The sequence below is a fragment of the Gekko japonicus genome, unplaced genomic scaffold (assembly GCF_001447785.1).
Source record: "Gekko japonicus isolate JY-2015 unplaced genomic scaffold, Gekko_japonicus_V1.1 scaffold6, whole genome shotgun sequence".
Lineage (NCBI taxonomy): Eukaryota > Metazoa > Chordata > Lepidosauria > Squamata > Gekkonidae > Gekko > Gekko japonicus.
In genome coordinates, this window is record NW_015166417.1 from 3,376,159 (window position 1) to 3,397,214 (window position 21,056).

At 48.7% G+C, this 21,056-nt stretch overlaps 1 protein-coding gene across 1 annotated transcript in view; it reads right to left on the minus strand.

Annotated features, from left to right (window-relative positions):
* Positions 1 to 18,098: 18,098 nt before the first annotated feature.
* Positions 18,099 to 21,056, minus strand: part of LOC107110741 (angiopoietin-4-like) — an 18,621-nt gene continuing 15,663 nt past the window's right edge. Inside the window, exons 5-7 of the mRNA XM_015411536.1 lie at positions 20,234 to 20,450; positions 18,802 to 18,997; positions 18,099 to 18,245 (exon numbers count right to left, since the gene is read on the minus strand). Coding sequence (XP_015267022.1) covers positions 18,099 to 18,245; positions 18,802 to 18,997; positions 20,234 to 20,450 — 560 coding nt within the window. The remainder of the gene's footprint in view (positions 18,246 to 18,801; positions 18,998 to 20,233; positions 20,451 to 21,056) is intronic.

Genomic DNA, 21,056 nt, shown 5'->3' on the forward strand with positions numbered 1-21,056 from the left:
GCTTTCATGGCCCATTCTTCCATGCCCAGGGTAATGCCAATTGCCATTTTGGGGTCAGGAAGGAATCCCCCCCAGGCCAGATTGGCCAGGGATCCTGGAGGGTTTCCCTCTTCCTCTGGGCATACAGCAGAGGCCACGGGGGAATTTCCTGTGTTGAGCAAGGGTTGGACTAGATGACCCTTGAGGTCCCTTCCAGCTCTGTGTTCTACTTGGGAAGGCTTGGGGTCACAATGCGGCTCCTCCTTCCACTGCCAGCTGGCTGGGTTTACGTTTGGGGAGCCACAGGGGGCTGCCGACTGCCACTCTGCCACTCTTGATAGCTCTTGATGGTGCTCCACCCTCAAGCCCCTCCACCATTTTTAAGGAGCCTCACCCTGCCTGCTGATGCTGCAGTGAAGCAGGCCGATGCTCCTGGCAAATTGTCAAGCAGCTCAAGATGGTACGACCTCATTTGGAATACTCAAGAGCCGAGTGAAAAGCTGCTATGTAGGAATTCTCTCCTGGGCCATCACTGACACATTTCCACGACGTTGACTGCTTTCAGTAGGGATGGAAACCCAGATCCTGTCCTGCCCTCTCCCGGGCAGCAGGGACGCCACAGCTCACCCTCTAACAGCCACACAACCTTCCTGGGGGACTCTGTGGAATGTGCAGGGCCCAGGAGGGGAAAGGGCAGCCAACTTTACCCTTTCTGAAACAGGCAGTCAGGGAGCAGATTAAGGTGAGTGAGACTCAGGGCCAGCATCTTTAACCTTAAAAGAAATGGACTCACTCCAAAGGAACATAAGACAACATAAGAGAAGCCAATGTTGGATCAGGCCAGTGGCCCATCCAGTCCAACACTCTGTCACACAGTGGCCAAAAATACCAGGTGCCATCAGGAGGTCCATCAGTGGGGCCAGGACACTAGAAGCTCTTCCACTGTTGCCCCCCCCAAGCTATCCCACTGTTGCCCCCACCCCAAGCACCAAGAATACAGAGCATCACTTGCCCCACCCTGAGAGTTCCTATCTATATCTTGTGCCTGCCACTGATGGATCTCTGTTCCATATGTTTATCCAGGGGTCATTTCGTAGAAAAAGAGGTGCAGGAGCTCATTAGCATAACTTATTTGCATATGCCACACCCCCTGACATAACCGGAAGTGTGTCAGAAGGCAATACCCACCGCTCAGGCTCCACTGTTTTGGATTGCTAGCTATGGGGGGGAGGGGGAAACGTGCAGATCTGTCCTCACAGAGGAGGGAGAGCTTGTACCTAAATAAAACTTGGTCTTAAATGTGCCACTGGCCCTCTGCAACTTACCTGGCTGCTTCTTGCTCTGACTGAGGGCTGCTGGGAGCAGGGGGTGGGGCTTGTTGCATGTGCCCGCCCCCTGGGCTCTTTACTGCTGGAGCTCCGCTCCTGTGCACTCCTGCAGGAAATGACCCCTGTGTTTACCCCTCCTGAAGCCGTCCATGCTTGTAGCTGCCACCACCTCCTGTGGCAGTGAATTCCATGTGTTAATCACTCTTTGGGTGAAGAAGTACTTCCTTTTATCTGTTCTAACCTGACTGCTCAGCAATCTCATGCAGTGCCCATGAGTTCTTGTATTGTGAGAAAGGGAGAAAAGTACTTCTTTCTCTACCTGCTCTGTCCCATGCATAATCTTTTAAACCTCGATCATGTCACCCCTCTACCATTGTTTTTCCAAGCTAAAGAGCCCCAAGCGCTTTAACCTTTCCTCATAGGGAAAGTGTTCCAACCCTTTTATCATTCTAGTTGCCCTTTTCTGCACTTTTTCCAATGCTATAATATCCTTTTTGAGGTGTAGTGACCAGAACTACACAAAGTATTCCAAATGAGGTCGTACCATCGATTTATACAGGGGCATTATGATACTGGCTGATTCGTTTTCAGTTCCCTTCCTAATAATCCCTAGCATAGCATTGGCCTTTTTCATTGCAGTTGCATACTGTCTCGACATTTTCAATGAATTATCTACTAATGACTCCAAGTCTCTGCCAGTTCGGACCCCATCAATGTGTATATATAATTAGGATTTTTGGCTCCAATGTGCATCACTTTGCACTTGGCCACATTGAACTCCATTTGTCATGAATGGATGTCGAACTCAGTCCCATGGCTGGGCCTCCTCAGCTCCCCGAGGCCCCAAGACCAGTGTTCCCTCTAAGTTGAGTTAGTGTGAGCTAGCTCACAGTTTTTTAGATTCCGGCTCACACCTTTTTGTCTTAGCTCAGGAAGGATGACTCCAGAGCAGACTAATTGATGCAGCAGCCAAATCGCTCACTCACAACTTTAATGCCAGTAGCTCCCAAAGTAGAATTCCTGCTCACAAGACTCGACAGCTTAGAGGGAGCAATGCCCAAGACTGAGGCCCCCACCCCAGGAGGCAGCCTTCACCAGCTCTGGAAACAGCAGATCCGGAAGGCTCCACTCTGGCATGCCAAAATCGCAGGAGAGCCAAGAGAAGCTGCAGCAGAGCAAAACTTCAGAGGTGAAGCAAAAAGCCTGCGGGAACCAACTGCCAACCAGCCACAGCAATTGAACACCGAGGAACTGAGCCGGAGGGCCCAGCTGACCGACGAGGAGCCAAACCGACACACTGATCCCAGGGGCCCAGAGAAACTGAAGGGGAGCCGAGCTTATGAGCTGAAGATCCAAGCCCACCACAGAAGCCATGCCACCGCCAATCTGAGCTTCCTGCAGTCAGCCAGGCTGGCACCCAGATGACGTGGGCTGGCCAGCACGATGGCCTGAGGCTCCCACCATTCTGACCATCAGATGGGGACTAGGGAGGAAGGCCTCCTCCTGACCCCTCCCCTCCAGGTGATTGGTGAAGAGGCGGGGCAAATAAAGGAGGGGGCGTCACCCTTGTGGGGCCACTCATGGCTATGGGCCGGCCAGCACAATGGCCTGAGGCTCCCACCATTCTGACCATCAGATGGGGACTAGGGAGGAAGGCCTCCTCCTGACCCCTCCCCTCCAGGTGATTGGTGAAGAGGCGGGGCAAATAAAGGAGGGGGCGTCACCCTTGTGGGGCCACTCATGGCTATGGGCCTGCATGATGGACTCATTTTTCAACACTGAGTCCATATTAATAGTGGCCACAGGGGGCGTGGAACAGCTCAAGTACATCTTTTGTTGAGGCAACCTTTGTGCCCAGCAGTCAGAGGGAGGGGAGCTCTGTGAGGAGGGATGAAGCAGGAAACCTCGGGGTTGTAGGGCAACCTGCAGAACCAGCCAAATGGAGGATGCCAAGCAGGAGCCAGAGGCTCCCAAAGATTGCCGCAGTTTGCCTCACCTCAGGGAGATGCGGACAAAGTGCCCTCAGGACTGAATCCCATTCTCCAACTAGGAGCAATGCATCCTGGAGGCTCTCATTCTATTTCAGAAGTTGCACCACTGTTTCCCCCCAAACAATCACCATCTTGCCACTCTGAACTGGGTGTCTGTCAGTTATTGGGCTGAGGAAGGAGTTGGGGGGGGGGCGCTCAGTTAGCACACCCTGAGGGCCGGATGACCAGCCTTTCCCTTACAGTGAAGAGTCCAATACTTTCCCTTCCATCCTGCCAGGAAATTCCAGACTCCCCTGGGGCTCAAGCTCCGAAGCTCAGTCATGGCATGAGCTCTGTGGTTCATCATAAGAGGGAGCCCAGACCAGGGCAGCACCCATATTGAGAGAAAATATGCCTGCAGGTCCTGTGGTGCCCGAAGCCATGTCTTTTCTGGATTGCTGAGGCACAGCACTGGGGTGAGCTGTGTTCAGTCAAGGCAGGAGGATGCCAAGGAGACAGTGTCCCACTTGGGGTCCTGAAACCCTGGGCCTGCTTCTAGCAAGGCTTTCTGCAGGGGGCACCCCACACACCGGCTCCATCTTCCTTTCAGATGAAGCCAAGGAAGACCTCCAGGTGCTACTGCAGGAGCTGCTGAGGGAGGACCCGTCTGCTGGGCATCTGGCAGGGCTCCTTGACGTAAGCATGTGGGAGAGAAGATGGTGGTGAACATAGGTCTCTTTTGAGGCTGGGAAGCAAGGATGAGCCTGGTAGGGAGAAATGATCACATCAGTATCAGCAGAACCACACAAACCATCTTCTTTAGACTTTAGTAAAGGTAAAGGTTTCCCTTGCTCGAAAGCCAGTCAAATCCGACTCTAGGGATGCGGTGCTCATCTCTATTTCCAAGCCGAAGAGCCAGTGCAGTCTAAAAACATTTCCATGGGCATGTGACCGGCATGACTAAAGGCCGAGGTGCACAGAATGCTGTTACCTTCCCACCAAAGTGGTACTTATTTATCTACTTGCAATTTCTTGTTTTCGAACTGCTAGGTTGGCAGGAGCTGGGACCAGAGATGGGAGCTCACTCCGTCATGCAGCACTCAGGTCTTGAACTGCTGAACTACTGACCTTCCAGTCTGCAGTTCAGCATCTTAACCACAGTTGATACAAACAAAAATTATTCTCTGTAATTATTGGACACCTAGCAGATTTCGTAAATTGGGTTTATCGGGTTGGATATGTATTGGAACTGTCAGCAGTGAAGACCAAATCCAGCATGTCCCGTTTTCAATTGGCCTTAGGGTAGTAGATGCCAGCCCTGGGTTGGGAAATTCCCTGGAGATTTGGAAGTGGAGCCTGGGGAGAGCAGAGTTTGGGGAAGGGTAGGAACCTTATCAGAGCATACTGCCGTACAGTCCACCTTCCAATGAAGCAATTCTCTCCAGGGGAACTGAGCTTTGTAGAGTTCCCAGGCAACACCTGACAAGTTGGTGGAGGCAGCATTACGGGAGAATTAAACACTGTGGCCTCATGTACACACTGGATGTTCTTACTAGAAGTGACAAAGGGTAGCTCTAGGAATCACTGGCCCATAGAGTTTCCAGCGATTGTCAGAGCTACCCTACCATTTGTCACTTCCGGTAAGAACTTCCAGTAAGTACATGAGGCGGCATTTAAAATAAAAATTCAAGCAGCAGTGGAGAACAGGACCCTGGGGGAGGGGGATTCCTCACCCTGCTGAGGGCTGGGCAGCCCTAGATCCGTGTCATCTGGACAGCAGCTGTAATTCCTGAAGATCTCCAGGCCCCAGGTGGAAAACTGGATAAGAGAAGATTTCACTGAGTGTGAATATTATACAGAGAGACAGCATGCAGAGATGAATGCTGAGTAGGAAAGCGTTCACTGGGTCTACACGTCGTCTGCTCTAAAGAAGCCTTATGAAACAGATATTGGAGCAAGCCTGTCTGCAGAGTTGTGACCTGTATGCTATTTGTCTACAATCCAATAATAGTAAAAGAAAGACACAAAGAAAATTTACTGTTTGTAAGAACTTTAGATTATTGGACTGTGCTCGTCAACATTGTGGAATCATTTTTCACGCTTATTCTTGTATGAATGTACAGAAATGTATTTGTATTAGCATTAAAGGTAAAAGTTCCCTTGCTCGAAAGCCAGTCGAATCCGACTCTAGGGTTGCTGTGCTCATCTCCGTTTCAAAGCCGAAGAGCCAGCACTGTCCGAAGACGTTTCCGTGGTCATGTGGCCGGCATGACTAAACACCAAGGCGCATGGAATGCTGTTACCTTCCCACTGAAGTGGCACCTATTTATCTACTTGCAATTTCTTGCTTTCGAACTGCTAGGTTGGCAGGAGCTGGAACTAGAGAAGGGAGCTCACTCCGTCATGCGGCACCTGGGTCTCGAACTGCTGAACTACTGACCTTCCACAGCCTGCAGTTCAGCGTCTTAACCACTTGAACCACTGCAGCTCCTTAATTAATTATGATCATTAATTAATTAATTGTTAATTAATTGCATAATTAATTAATTAATTGTTAATTAGCATTAACAGTGATCTATTTTTAAAAAATCTATAAACGAGTGATATGCCCTTCATAAATATATCATGGTTCCCACTGACTATTTTCTACTCACTTATCCCGTGATCTCTCTTTGCTTATCCTATCCCATGTGGAGGTTGGCGAGCTTACCTTAGGGCTCCATAGAGTTGCCCAAGAGTCTCATGCTGGGACGTTCTTTCCTCCCTGCTAAGATGTTGGGGGAGCAGGACAGGCCAGGTCCTTGAAGAGACAGGCGTCCTGTGGAACTTGCTTCCAAGGGATATTCTGGGTCCTTTTCATGCTCATCTGGGGCAGCTTTAGTGAGAGCACTGAAGGCGCTCTCTGCCTCCACATCCGCCTCTCCTTTCTTGACCTGCGGCCTCTTTCCGACTGAAAGCTGAGGGGCCTGATTCTCGGAGCTTCTCCTCGTTTTCCCCACAAGAAGCTCTGTCAGTCCATCAATCTCAAGGTCATTTGCTCTGAGTAGCAGCAGCTCTCCAGACACCTGCCCTGAGTGAGAATATCCAGGCTGATTGAATCCCAAAGGAGACCTGCCAGGATACTTTTCACTGGAACGTGATCTTGGAAAGCTAAAGGATGTAGATGAGGTGTGAGCCTTTCCTGGACACCATACTCTACCAGCCAGCTTCCTCTGAAGACAGAGACCCAGAGGCCAGCCCTGTCTTCTGCTGCCTCTCCGGCGGTTTAGCCAGGTCTGAAGGAAAATGGCAGTTGAACTGTCTTTTGGGCTCTAACTCCCACCTCCCACCTGCTCACCAAATATTCCAAATATTCCAAAGGCCCTGATTGGCTGCTACCTGCTCCATGAATATTCCAACCAGGTTTAAAGGCAATTGGCCTTACGCTTAAGGGGGGAAAAAATTAACTACAAATTTTAAAAAAAGGCAATTGGCCATTTTCAGGAAATGGGCAGGACTTTGACTTGTCCGTCACACAGGTCTATATTAGCCCCATCTCTGTGGGACTCTTACCACAAAGAGAGACAAAACTTCCTACTAACCACCACTTGGTATTCAAGAACTGCACATTTGGGTTTCAGCACTTGAGAGAAGGGAAGGGGAAAGGGGAGTCAAGGCACACACTTTGAAAGAGGTTTTAGAAAGAAAAGGACGACTGGGGCTGATTTCGCACTAGAGCTGCCTCGATGTTGTGCCCCCGTTTGCCCCGATACTATTGGTCAATTTCACACCCGAAGCTGCAGGGCTGCATTTTGACTCGCGGCTTCGCCCGATTTCCCCCGCAGTTTCGTAATCTTGTTTTTTGAGGATCACGAAACTGCGGAGGAAATCGGGTGAAGCTGCGGGTCAAATGCAGCCCAGTGGCTTCGGGTGTGAAATTGACCAATAGTATCGGGGCAAACGGCGGCACAACATCGAGGCAGCTCTAGTGCGAAATCAACCTGGGAATGATGACGGAGACTGGGTTAGAGTAGAGGAATCCAAAAAAGCAGATGTAGCAGGAACTGAGAGACAGATTTGCAGTCAAAGGAACACTGGAGTGTGTTAAAGCACCGGACTCTCAAATGGCCAAAAAACATGGTCAGAGGCAGGACTTGGGAGTTGCCACAGGAGGAAAGTGTTTTGAGTGTGTGAGGGGGGGGGGCTGCTTTGCTGGGTAGACAGAAAGTGTTCCGGAGAGCCCTAGTGTTAATGGGACTGGGGTCCCGTGGGATCAGGCAAATAAGGCGATAATGGTTGATTCCAAGTTTCTGTCAGTCGTCTTCTTTGTTTGGAAGGAATGTGGCAAGTGCCCTGCAGAGTAGATGCCCAAAGGAACCTTAGCTGAATGGAAGTATCCTGAACCGTAGGTGAAGAGCCGGGGGTGCATGTTTGCAGCTGCAATCCTGAGGATCGTTTCTTCAGAGTAAGTCACAGTGAGTAACGTGGGCCTCACTTCTGAGTAGACCTCCTAAGGTCCCTCCCCGTGTCAGGCTTTCCATTGCACGGGGAGGTGTCTCTGTTTGGGGTTTCTCACCTAACTTGCAGGTGAGCTTAGAGGAGGGGGGCTCGAGGCGCTTGTGTCAGGAGCAGCTCCCATCCCAGCAGTAGAGACAGATCCTCAGCCATGTGGCCAGACAGAAACAAAGCTGTTCCATGCTAACCACCTTTTGCTCAATATGCACAAGAAGTTTTGCACAGTGGAGAGAGCTGCCAGAGAGCCAGTTTGGTGTAGCGATTAAGAGTGGCAACAAGACTCTAACCTGGAGAACTAAGTTTGATTCCCCACTCCTCCACATGAAGCCAGCTGGGTGACCTTGGGTCAGTAACAGCTCATCCAGAGCTCTCTCAGCCCCACCTACCTCACAGATGCCTGCTGTGGGGTGAAGAAGGGAAGGATAAATCTCCTCCTCCTTCTTCGTGCAACAACCAGAGACTCTCGTGGCTTTTTAAAGATTAACACATTTCAGAAGCATCTGATGACCTGGAGCATGAAGTGCTGCATTCCGTTGCTGCAGGTACAGCAGTCAAAGACAGGTGGCCGAGTGGCATCAACTGAGGAACCCAACAAGCCCTGCCGTAAAGAAACTGCTACAGTCAACAGGCTTTGGGCACGGAAGGGGGTGTGTGTGAGGCAGACACCTCCCTCTGCCAAAGCCCCAAATTTAGCAACAAGCTTGAACTACCAATGGCGATGCTCCCCAGGACCACAAGCAATCTTCAAGCGCTGCCACTCTCCAAAGGTGCCAGCTGTACTTTAATTGCCTTTTGCAGACTTTTATTTCCTGCCAGCTCCGTGGCATTATCCAGCCACCCAAAATATTACCCCTATGTCAAGCACACAGACACATCCAGCGCCTTCCTCTGCCATGTGCAAAACCAGTGCACTTTCCTGAATGCTTGCTCCCATCCCTGACCTTCACCTTACTCCCCCCTTCCATTCAGACTGTTACAAAAGGCAGGGCCTCCATGCAGGGAGCACGCGTGCATTCTGGCTTTGCCTCTTACGTAATCCTCCCTGTGCTGCTGAGGGAGGGAGGGAGGGAGGGGGGAGAACAGCCACGCACATTTGGGTCAGCGGGTTAGCAGGCTCCAACTCGGCGAACCTCCTCTGCTCCCAACCCTCAGCGTTCTGTGTGCATTGCACCCCTTACGTAAGTGCTGGGCTTTTCTCTCTTGCGAGGGCTGCTGCACGCAGGGCACACAGCCCGGACAGTCATTCTGTTCACACGCTCACATAAGTGGGCACATTTGGCGAGCCGGGCAGCAGTTCTTCACAGGCCCCTGTGCCCATAGGCTCCTTCCCTGGGCTTCTGGCAAGTGGGAAGCTGCTTGGCTGGGCTTGGGGAGGTGGGGCCAAAAGAGATTCTGCCTGTCGCACATGAACAGCCAGCCATCTTTCCAGCCACCCAGGTGGCACAAGTAAGAGCCCAACACGCTCTGGCAGGAGGAGGAGGCAGTAGCAGGCAGTGTGTCCCAGCCCATTGCCTCAGCCAAGGACAGCAAGGAGAACTCGAAGCCAAACCAGCCCTCCTCACCCCTTATGGTTGCCAACTCTGGGTTGGGCAATCCCTGGGGATCTGGGGGAAGACCCTGGGGAGGGCCTGCATTTGGGGAAGGGAGGGACCTCAGCAGGGAGTATAATACGCTAATATAGGTTCTTCTGGTCCACATTCAGACTGGTTTCCCCCCAGTTTCTTGTGGGCTGGACAAGAGCCCTGAATGGGTCAGTTCTACCCCCCTCCCCCCCGGCCATATGTTTGACATGTCTGGCTTAATTCATCAGGAGAGTAAGCTCACTGAAGAGCAGCCCTTGGTAGCAGACTAATGCTCCTGAAACATTGTTAACCAGCTTGAGGGATATTAAGAGCAGCAGAGTGAGAGAGGAGGCTATATCCAGGTCTCTGCCCACTTTAGAGGTGCGAGGTTGGATCCTGGTTTTTCAGATTTCAAGCCGGTACTCTGCTCTCAAAAGCAGGTGGAGACCCTGATGTGGTGTTAGGCTGAACAGCTGAAAACCAAGTGGAAACCTAGCACAGCATGTGAAGACTTTGAATCAAACCATTCTCTCCTTGATGTGTGTAGACTTTGTGAGGGTTCAGTAACGACACACCACAACAGAGATTTCTTGTGAAGCTTACTGATCAGGCTTTCTGTCTCTCTCTGTCCCAACTGCTTTCTGACTGCCTGTCAGAGGTGCTTTATTCAGAGAAAAAAAGCAAACTCACACATTTTCTCCCCCCTGCCCTGTTCAGTGAAAATGTTACAAACAGTAAAAGACGTGTTTTTCACAGAATGTCCTTTCTCATAGCTCATTATTATCTTGCCCGAACGTTGCAAAGACTGTGCTCTCAGTAATTCATTTTGCTCTTAGTAATTCAACAGACTCATGCAGAATCAGAAAGACCTTGTGCATTTGCCAAGCCAATCTCCCGGCGGGGACTTGAGAGACTTGAGATCTCCTGGGTTTGCCTCACAGGAGTCTCTCGCCCCACAGATGTGCTAATTACTTTTCATTGGTGGTGAGCTTCTATATCAGGGGAGCATCAAAAATGTGACTCTTCCCACTGAGGGCCCATTATACAACCTCAGGAGTCTACCATTTCATTCTGCTACATGTTGTGACCAGGTTCAACTGCCATTTTGAAGCTAGTTCTACCCGCTGAAGATTATTTATTTATACCTTAGCTCCCAACATCATTGTCCTCCCTGTCCATTTGATCATCACAACCACAACCCTGTGAGGTAGTTTAGGCTGAGGGAGAGTGACTGGCTCACATAAACACAGAATCCTATACAGTTTGGTGTAGTGGTTAAGTGTGTGGACTTTAATCTGGGAGAACCACGTTTGATTCCACACTCCTCCACATGCAGCTGCTGGTGTGACCTTGGGTCAGTCATAAGTTCTTTTGGAGCTGTTCTCTCAAGGGCAGTTCTCTCAGAGCTCTCTCAGCCCCACCTACCTCACAGGGTGTCTGTTGTAGGGAGGGGAAGGGAAAGGGATTGTAAGGTGCTCTGAGATTCCTTCAGGTAGTGAAGGGTGGGGTATAAATCCAATCTCTTCTCTTCTTCTTCTTGATGAAATGACATATATCTATGGGTAAAGATTTCTTTGTGAAACACAGACTGACAAAGTATAGAATGATAGACTGAGTTTGTGGTAAACATGGAATGATTCCGACTTCCGGTCTATGAAGCAGCGATGGTGGACGCTCTCCCCACACCGGGGAAGGGCGAATTGCACACCAGCGGCATGGAGGGGTGCCACCTCAAGTGACACCCCAGCGGAGCCTTTGCGATAGGCTCCAGGGCAGGGGGCTTTTGAGGGGTAGCCTCTTTGATGGCGGAATGCTGGAGAATTGAGGCTCCCCTCTGCCCCGACGGTCCAGTCGCTGAGTGGCCTTTGGGCACAAGCTGGTCTGACCGGGACAAGTGCCAGAGATTGAGTGGAATGGCGTATAAACCGAGTGTGGTCAGAGAAACTGGCCAACAATGAATGTGAGTTCTGAACGGAGTACTTTGAAAGCGATCCCCCCCTGCTGATAAAAGAGTCTGCAAAGAGGGACGCCTCTGATGAGAATTAACTGTTAAGTGACACGAAGGGGGAGAGGGGAGGATACAAAACTAATGTGTTTTGAGAGACTGGTCTGATTTGCGACGTCATTGGGTGAGTTTTTCAAGTCAGGAAGAAGCAGTAGAACTGTAAACAAAATGGCAAAAATCCCAGCTCAGCAAAGAAAGTTTAAAACGAAACCACCTGGCAGCCAGAGTACGATACCGGAAGAGGGAACAGATGTCATTAAACTCTTGGCAGATATGCTCAAGCCGGTGATGGAACAACTCTATGGTATTAACCAGCAATTGACCATGATGAACACAAACTTTGCAGCACAGCAGCTCCAGCTGAATGAAATGGAGAAAAAAGTGGAGCAGGGAAATGAGAAGATTAAAGAGATAGACACCACAAGCAAGAAGTTGAAGAAAAGAATGGGAGAAGTGGAAACAAAACAAAATTGTCAAGAGGATCGAGTGTTACAGCTACAGATGGAAAAAGCAAACATGATTCTCAGGTTCCAGGGAGTTGCTGAAATGGAGCGGGAGGATCTGAAGAGGATACTCAGTGAGCTCATCGCTCCAGTAGTAGGCTTAACAGCGAATGAACTTGTAAACGAAATGGAGTCAGCCTATAGGGCATACTCCAACTATATAAAAAAATAGCCTGCCTGGAGAAATAGTGGTCAGGTTCTCAAGAAGACAAACCAGAGATGCTATTTTAAAAGCAACATCAGCAACTCCACTGAAAATGGGAAATGTAACCATTAAAACTTTAAAGGACATTCCATTTGAAATTAGACAAAAGAGAAAAATTTATAAGGACTTAATTTCTTTCCTTCAAACTAATGGGATATTGTACAGATGGGCGGTCCCGGAAGGTGTCATCTTTAAGATCAACGACAGAAGAGAGAAGATAGACTCCATTTTTAAAGCTAAAGAATTTTTGCGACGTCAACTGGGAACAGAGGAAGAGTCCAAAGAGGAAGAAATGAAGTCTAGTCACTCTGCTACCTCTGAGAAGAGCTCTACTACAGAAAAGGGGGCAGGACCTGCCAGAGTTGTATACGATTTTAGAGACAGAAAGCTGAAGTAAAGGCAGAAGGCCTTGAGCGAAGAATAAGAAGATGATCAGAGATTTCTCTCATAACAACTAATAAAATAACGTATAAATGGCGAACTGTTATAAGCAAGAACTCCACAAGTATATTGTGATACTAACACGCATTGTACTAACATTTTTATTAACAGTGAAAAGATCTCCTCCTCTTGGGGTTTTAGTTTAGTGTGGTTTCTTTCCTTTATCCCTAGTTGTAGTCCCGTTCCTAATATTTCTTTGTAGTTTTGTAGTTTTTGTAGTTTTGTAGTCCATTGCAAAATAAAAAATATCCCTCTGGGGATTTAAAAAACAAACAAACATGGAATGATTCTCTCTGGGCACACAGTGACCTTACCATATCTGCTGGCATCTTTATGATGAAAGGCCCACATTGTTTGTGTGGAAGCTGAAGATAAGGTCTCTGATCATGTGAGACTCTGGTCTTTTTCTTGTTCTAGGCTTTCTGACTGTTCTGCCCTTATGTGGTGAGATGGATGTTTTGCCTTGTTCCAAAGGGGGGGGGGGACCATTTTCTGTCATTTCCTTCGTTTAAAACTCTGTCGTTTGTACCCACCAAAATGCTTCTGAAATGTATTGATGGAGCAGAGTACCATTTCCTTTGGATAATTATATTATCTTTTGAGCAACATAAGCTGTTATTCTATTATCTTGAATCATTATTCTGTGACCCTTTGGCAAATTTACATACAATGGGGCAGGCATCCAGAGGTAGAATTTTGTTAATGGAAAGAGGTATAGCCTTTCAGCTAAATCCTCCAACACCCCTCATGCTGTTTCTGGGTTCAGGGCTCATGACAGGGTTATGGTTCAGTGATAAGGCATCTGCTTAGCATACAGAAGGTCCTAGGTTCAATCCCCGGTATTGCCAGTCAAAAATATCAGGAAGCTGTTTATTTGAAAGACCTCTACCCACAACCTTGAAGAGCCACTGCCGGCTGGCATTGCTTATTCCCCACAATCCAGGATTAACCTGATGTCTGAATGCCTAGGTAAAACCACTTCAGGATGGCTTTATTCTAGAACTACACTGTTTAAAGGTGTCATATGGAAAGTGGAATCAGAACTGTAACCCAACTGTCCCTAGGTGGCAGCAGAATCCAGTAAATGGTCTAGAGTCCAACCCTAAATGGAATTACCCCCATCAAAGGCCATTTATTGCCTTGTTAATTTCTCAATGCAGTCAATGTGCAAAGAAGACAATGTAAGTTCTTTTGTCTGATGCTCAGCCATGAGGGGCAGTTTGGTGTAGTGGTTAAGTGCCAGTTTGGTGTAGTGGTTAAGTGAGCAGACTCTAATCTGGGAGAACTGGGTTTGATTTCCCACTCCTCCACTTGCAGCTGCTGGATGACCTTAGGCAAGCCATAGTTCTGTCAAAGCTGTCCTTGAAAAGAGCAGTTTCTGTCAGAGCTCTCTCAGCCCCACCTACCTCACAATGGGATGGTCAAGCATGAAATGGAGATTTGGAGGTGTTAAATACCAGAGAGATCACCAGGAAAAGCTTCTTTGACCTGGCCTGACCTGGTCAGTGGGTGGGGAATAGAGGAGACAAGTGGAGACCCGCAAGAAACTTGCGGGATGGTTATCCTATTCCTCATACCTTTGCTTCCTCCTGTCTCCCCCTACCTCTCTCACCCTCTTTCTCCCTTCTGCCCCCCTTTCTTCCTCTCTCTCCTCCATGTACGGTTTGGAGGGTGAAGTCTATGGCATTATACTGGTCTATAGTTCCTCCCCTCCTCAAATTCCACCCTCCCCAGTATCCACCCCTCAAATGTCCAGGAATTTCCCAAACTTGAAGTTGGCAACAGAATTTCCTTCCCACCCAACAGCCAACCTACTTTTATCTGCCTCTCTGTCTTCAGCTTTCTGTCTCCTCTCCACACTCATCTCCCACAGCCTCTACCTAGGAAAATTACAGTCTTTCTCCACAGTGGGGACCAAAGCAGCTTACATTATTGTCTCCTCCTTTTTATCTGCACAACAACCTTGTGAGGTTGGCTAAGCTGAAAGTATGTGACTGGTCCAAAATCACCCAGTCAGCTTCCACCGCAAGATGGGGATCTGAACCTGGGTCTCGCAGACCCTAATCTGAGGCTCTGTTACATTACACTTGCTTTCATAGGGTGGCTGCTGATGAACAGTAGCAAGCAGCTGGGCCTAACTGAGTCATGCAAATCAGGTGGTATCAAGTCACCCAGAGGGTGCTGCCGAGGGATGCCAGCCTCCAAGTGGGACCTGGGGATGCCTGGAATTACTGCTCATCTCCAGACTACAGAGATAACTTCCCATGGAGAAAATGGATGCTTTGGAGGGTGGACTCTGTGGCATTGTACCTCACTGAGGTCCCTGTCCTCCTCAGGCTCCACCCGCAAATCTCCAGGAGTTTCTCAGCCTAGATGTGGCAACCTTACCTACCAACCCTTGCTGGAGGCCAGGGGTGGGTGGGACATGGTGACCCTAAACTGCTGCCAGGCCTAGGGTTGCCAACCTCTAAGTGGCACCTGGAGGACCCCCCCCCCCAGAATTAGAACTGAACTCAAGACAGCAGAGATCTGTCTCCCTGGAGGAAATGGCTGCTTTGGAGGGTGGACTCTGTGGCATTATACCCAGTTGAGGCCTCTCCCTTCCCCAAACCCAGTCCTCCTTACAGTCCACCTCAAAACCTCTAGGGATTCCCCAGGCTGGCACTGGCAGCCCTTTTCAGGCCTGGCCCCAAGGCTCCCTCCCTCCCTCAAAAGCCAAAAGAGGCCACGAAAGGCCCCCTCCCCCACCCTGCCCTTGTCCCACCCTTTTACTGATGGAGCCAGTTAGAAGGCCCCCCCAAACATTCTAATCTCTCATCGTTGATGTCTGGAGTTAGATCCCATGCAGAGGCCATTTCAAAAGGTATTGGGGGGAATTCAACCCTCCCTGAAGGGATTTTTTTTACTTCTTGGATTTTTCTGCAGATACAGGACTGACTATGTAGGAAAAGCTGTTGGGGGAGAGTGAGCCCTCTGTTGGCAGAAATAAGTATCCACACAACCCCCCCTGTGGGAATTAGATATATAGATAAAACTCCTGGAAGCAAGGAGGAAGCGCTCTTTTGTGCTGAGTCCATCAGAGCAGACAGAACTCTTAACTGACATCTGGAGGAGATAGCCATTAACTATGTGCTGGCCTGAAAAGCTGGAGGTAACTGCAAGGCAATGGAAATCTGCAGAGATCTATAACATCCTAAGCTAAGGAGCCTGTCCTATATTCTAACATCTGACAGACAGGGCATGTGTAGCAAGACGGAAAGAGAAATTGTGTTTCACCCATTTCTTTTGAATTCTTTGCTCAATCTGGTGCTGTGCTAATAGTATGCTTGTGAACATTTTCTTTTTAATAAATACTTTATTACCTTTGAAGCTGGTAGTGGTTCTCTGTACCACTTAGACCTTCACTGTCTTGAACACATTATTTTGAAAGGAGAGCCAGGGGAAGGCAGGCAGTTGGCAAGCGGCTATTCCTCCAAAGGCGCACAAGGCAGCAAACAGTTCCCGTTGTGACCAGGCACTGGGCAACGGGAGACACAGAGGCAAGGCCTCAGAACTTGGAAGGGAAGCTGGGACTCCTGACCCTCCCAGTGGGCAATTCCTCACAAAGGTAAGGTGGTGGCAGCGAGTTACCTGAAAGAGAAAGAAAAGCCTCTCCATGTGTTGGGAAAATTTTGGAGGGCAGGGTGGAACAGGGCGTGCAGGCAATTTAATGTTTAAAAATAAAATAGGAGGAAGGACCAATATTTATAAGTACAACTATACAGGGGTGGTATCCAGGCTCTGTGAAAATCCCTAAAATTCATTTTTGTGGGGGCTTGTAGACCCCATTACTTATTCCTTCAACTCAAAGCCTCCTTCATCTACAATTTTTTTAAAAAAAATTAAGCTGATGCTTAACACCTCTTATCTTAAGTGATGCATCGATATAAAGCAATTGTTAAATTAGAGTTTTCTTTATGTTGTGATAATTTAGTATCAGATTTGTAGTTAGGGAGGGGGGAGTATTCTTTGAGCTTTGTCTCTGGAACCCCATATATCACCCTATCTTTAATCAGCTTTGGCTGATTCACCCATGACACCCGCTACCCAGACACACAGATGCAGCTCCTGTCTCCCACATCCCTATCAGGCCATTGTAATGCACTCCACATGGGGGATTCCTGCAAAAAAATATATATGCTGGAAGTTTATTGGGTTTCCTATAAACCTGGAGGCAAAGCAAACTGGAGGCTGTTAATCACAAAGTAGTTACCTTCTACATGCATCCAAGCATACAATCATTTTTATTCGGATAGAGAAAGGATCTGAACAAAACATTTTCAGTGAGTCTTTTAAATCAGTCTGAATGGATCAATGGGTCTCCTACAGCCCAAGGAACAGTCTGAGCCAGCCTATCCTCCTTATGATGTCTGAACTTTCTGCACGGCTGTCAAGAGCCACCCAGAGGCCCCCAGCCCAAGATTCCCTCTGACCACCCGAATCCATGGGCTTTCAGGGTGATCATGGTCCCCAGATTCCCCCCCTGCCTCCCCCCCCCGCCCAGTGGCCATGCTTTTCTGAAGCTACTTCCCCAGGCACAGTTTGTCGGGAGGCCCTGAAAGAGTTCGACAATTGCAGTGGTAGTAGCATCGAATGCAGCAGAAGGGAGGAACAGAACCAAGGGGTCCGAATCCAGCAGCTCCCTGCTCTGAAGAGGCCTCTGTCACCAATGGCTTGGAGCTCTGAACATTCCACAGGCATCCAGCGGTTCCAGGTGCTCCAGTTGCATCTGCAGTTCCTTTCAGTTCATCTGGAAAGAGTCCCTGGTCTCATGGTTCTTAGCTCCCTCCTCCTAGGTAGGGATGTTTTTTTTTGTTTTGTTTTTTTGCAGAAGCAGATCCAGCCTTCAGCACCTGGTATTTCTGGGTGGTCTCCTGTCCTGGGTGGTCTCCTAACCAGGTCTGCTTAGAAAGTGGACTATAAACCCCACCTCCAGGGGAGGGGAACCTGCCAACAGACCTAAGGTGTCTCTTTCCCCCCTGTACAGCAGTTCCTCTTGCTTGCCAGCAGATGGCACTGGGAAATCCTCACACCTAGACATGCGAGCATTACTCCACACACATATTTGCTAACCTAGAAGAGCGATTTCTGAATCCAGCATTACAGTCGGTCAGTCCCAGCCTTCTTGCAGCAGAGGGCAGTCCTGTGCTACTTCAAGCTCCCGGCCCTCATTGATTCTGCTACATGTCAACATTTTAAGATCCACAATTTTGCAGGTGGTTGTATTCCAACCAGCAAGTCACACCAGACAGAACTGGAAGCAACATTTCCCAAGAAACCATAACTTCCTCTGGGTCTCAGGATGACAATTCACATACATTAGAACATCAGTTCTGGGGAGAGCTCCAATCACCCCTCCTTCCCTCCCTCCAAACAGCACCGGTGGGAACACATATCTGGGAGACCTTTCACAGGCCACGGCTTGTCTGCTGATTTCTGTTTGGTTCACATGGTTGGCTGGCAAGAGATGCCACACCTCAGTGACCTGAAAGATCGTAATGCAGTCATTGGCTGCTGCTGGATCTTGTAATCCAGTTGAGGCGAAACACACACACAAAAATTCCTGATTTCTTCACGGGGAGAGATGCGGACGGAAAGTACGGGGCCTGATCATCATGGTAACCTTCCGGAGGGAATAATAATCCGTGTCTTTCCATGTGTACCACACCACCCCATCCGGTCCTAGGATCCTGCGGTTTTTCAAGGAATATCTGCCACCCTATAGGGGTTGAGAAGAGAAAACAGGAGTCAATTAAGAATACTCTAAAAGTGGCCTCTTATCCTGGCATCATCCTTATCCTGCTGCCTGTGTAGGCCAGACCTCATTCTTCGGTAACATTCCTTTCTACAGAATCCAGGAACCAGAAGGCCTCCATCAAGAGCTGGCCTAGATTTCTACCTAGCACAATTTGTGATTTAAAAAGCCAGGGGGGGAAAAGACACTTTGGGGAAGAAGCAAGTGGGCATCCAGAAACACATCAGTAGGCACAGTGGCACCCATTGGTGCTATGTTGAGGATCACTGGGTTTGGGTGAGGAGGCCCAGGTTCAAAACCCCTGCTTGTGATGACATTCATAGGGCTGACCTTGGGCCTATCATTCTCTCTCAGCCTAACTTTCCTCGTAACGTTGCTGTGAGGAAAATACTTGAAGAAAGAACCATGATGTACACCATCTGGAATTGTTGGAGGAAGGGTGGGGTGGAAGAAGGGTGGGATTCATTTCAAGAGACGGCTATAAAGGCTGTGTGGGTCAGGGTCAACCGCCAGACCTTACCTGGTAATATACTCCGTTGAGGTTGGAGAAGAAGCACTGGTGATACCACCAGCCTCCGTGGGAGATGGCAGCACAGATGTTTCCTGAATCAGGTGTGCTGAAGCTCCTTTTGTTGTGGTACCAGGCAAAGGAATCCTCTACCGTCCCACTGAAGCCTTCTACATGCAGGCGGTAATAGTTAGCTTCGTCCTCAATGCTGTAAAGCAAATAGGGATTGTGCCAGGAACGGTCCTTGGAAAAGATTCTCAAATATTCTCAGGACAAAGCAGCTTTGAAGGTTACATGGAATGTGAGGGGTGGGATGGGGCTTGCATTCTTTCCTGGGCACAGCAAATGTAAAAGTTCTGTGCTGAGTTATGACGGGGGCTTTGCATTCAGATCACCTCTAAAGCCTGTCACAAAAGGCCCCGAACAAAATTCATACGCATGACCAGAACCCCTTACATTATCCTTTGACTGACGCCACAATGACGGGAGGAAATTCTGGTGTGAGGAGACTGTAAGAGCAGCACCCCATTCCTGGTTATACAGTAACTAAGTGGTGCTCTCCTGAAGGAAGGATGTGCAGTTCCAGTCAGCTCCAAGTTATTTGTTCCTTTGAGCACTAGAGGTCAGTGAACAGCACTGAAGTGTATTGAAGTAAGTCATTACTTTCCTTTTAGCAAAGTTAACTGAAACAATATCAACACCTGATGTGATCTCAGGACATCAGATACTCTACATGAGTCTGCTCTCAAAGAAAACCAGGAAACGCCAGCTGGTATGTAATATTATACCTGATTTGCAGTCACTCTGTTGGTAACCAATTATTCCTGGGCTCAATTCCAGGTATTGGCTGTCACCTACAAAGCTCTTCATGGCCTTGGTCCCTCATATCTAGAGGACTGCCTCTCCCACTCTGCCCCACTACAACCACTGTGCTCATTTGAGCAAAGTCTTCTGCAGGTGCCATCCTGCACATGAGTAATATCAACAGCTGTCCATGTCTGAGCATCCTCTGCTGTGGCTTTCATTTTGTGGAATGGCCTGGCTGAGGAGGTCAGAAAGGCTCCCAAACACACTTCTAGCATTCCACAGAATGTGTAAAATGGGATTGTTCTGGAGGGCATTTTTATAAAGTGGTAAGGACTGCTTATTGTATGCATTATATGATTTACTGCATTGCTTCCTAGATCCTGAAACCCAGTAAATAAAGGTACCGAACATGCAGACACATCTCTAATCTATGGGCATATATATGTCCCTGACTGTCCAATAGATGGATGTTTGATTTCCTCACTAACAGCAGGTGGCGCTATTGCGTTAGTTAACTATGTGGAAAGAATGTTCTGGAGACAGGAAAGCAACTCTAAGGGGAGTTTTTAAAGGGGGGGGTTGCTGGTTGATTGCCCACATGTCCTTACATTGTTGATCCAGCCTTGTCCGCCCATACCTGAAGAGTTGATAGAAGGCATGCTTGTGCTTGTTATTCCAGTCTTCCAGATCAATGCGGAGAGAGTAGTCCCCTTGGTTGGTGATCTTGTGAATGTTTTCATTACCCATCCAGAATTCACCATTTAAATTGCCAAACCCATCTTTGTATTCATTCCACGTCCTGTTAAAGTTGACTGTACCATCTTGCCGCCGCTGGATGACTGTCCAACCTCCACCTGTCAAGGATTTAGTCAATGTATGGAATTTCTAACCTACCTCCATCCCAAGTGCTTAGGGCAGGAACATCATTGAACACCAGAGTCAGTGTGGATATAGTGATGAAGGAGGAGGAGGAGGAGGAGAGATTGGATTTATATCCTGCCCTTCACTCGGAATCTCAGAGCAGCTTACAATCTCCTTTCCCTTCCTCTCCCCACAACAGACACCTTGTGAGGTAGGTGGGGCTTAGAGAGCTCTGAGAGAACTGCTCTGAGAGAACTGTGACTGGCCCAAGGTCACCAAGGTGGCTACATGTGGAAAAGTGGGGAATCAAACTCAAAATGACTGCTTTGGAGGGTGCATTCTGTGGCCTTACACCCCACTGAAGTCCCTTCCCTCCCCCAAACCAACCCTAACCCTACTGCAGCCCAGAGTTGGCAAGTCTAGCCACAGAGTTCACTGGGTGGCCTTGGGCCAGTCACTCTCTCTTGCCACTGAAGCCGCCTTTTTACTGAGTCTGGTTTTCGGCCTATGAAGAAGAAGAAGAAGAAGAAGAAGAAGAAGAAGAAGAAGAAGAAGAAGAAGAAGAAGAAGAAGAAGAAGAAGAAGAAGAAGAAGAAGAA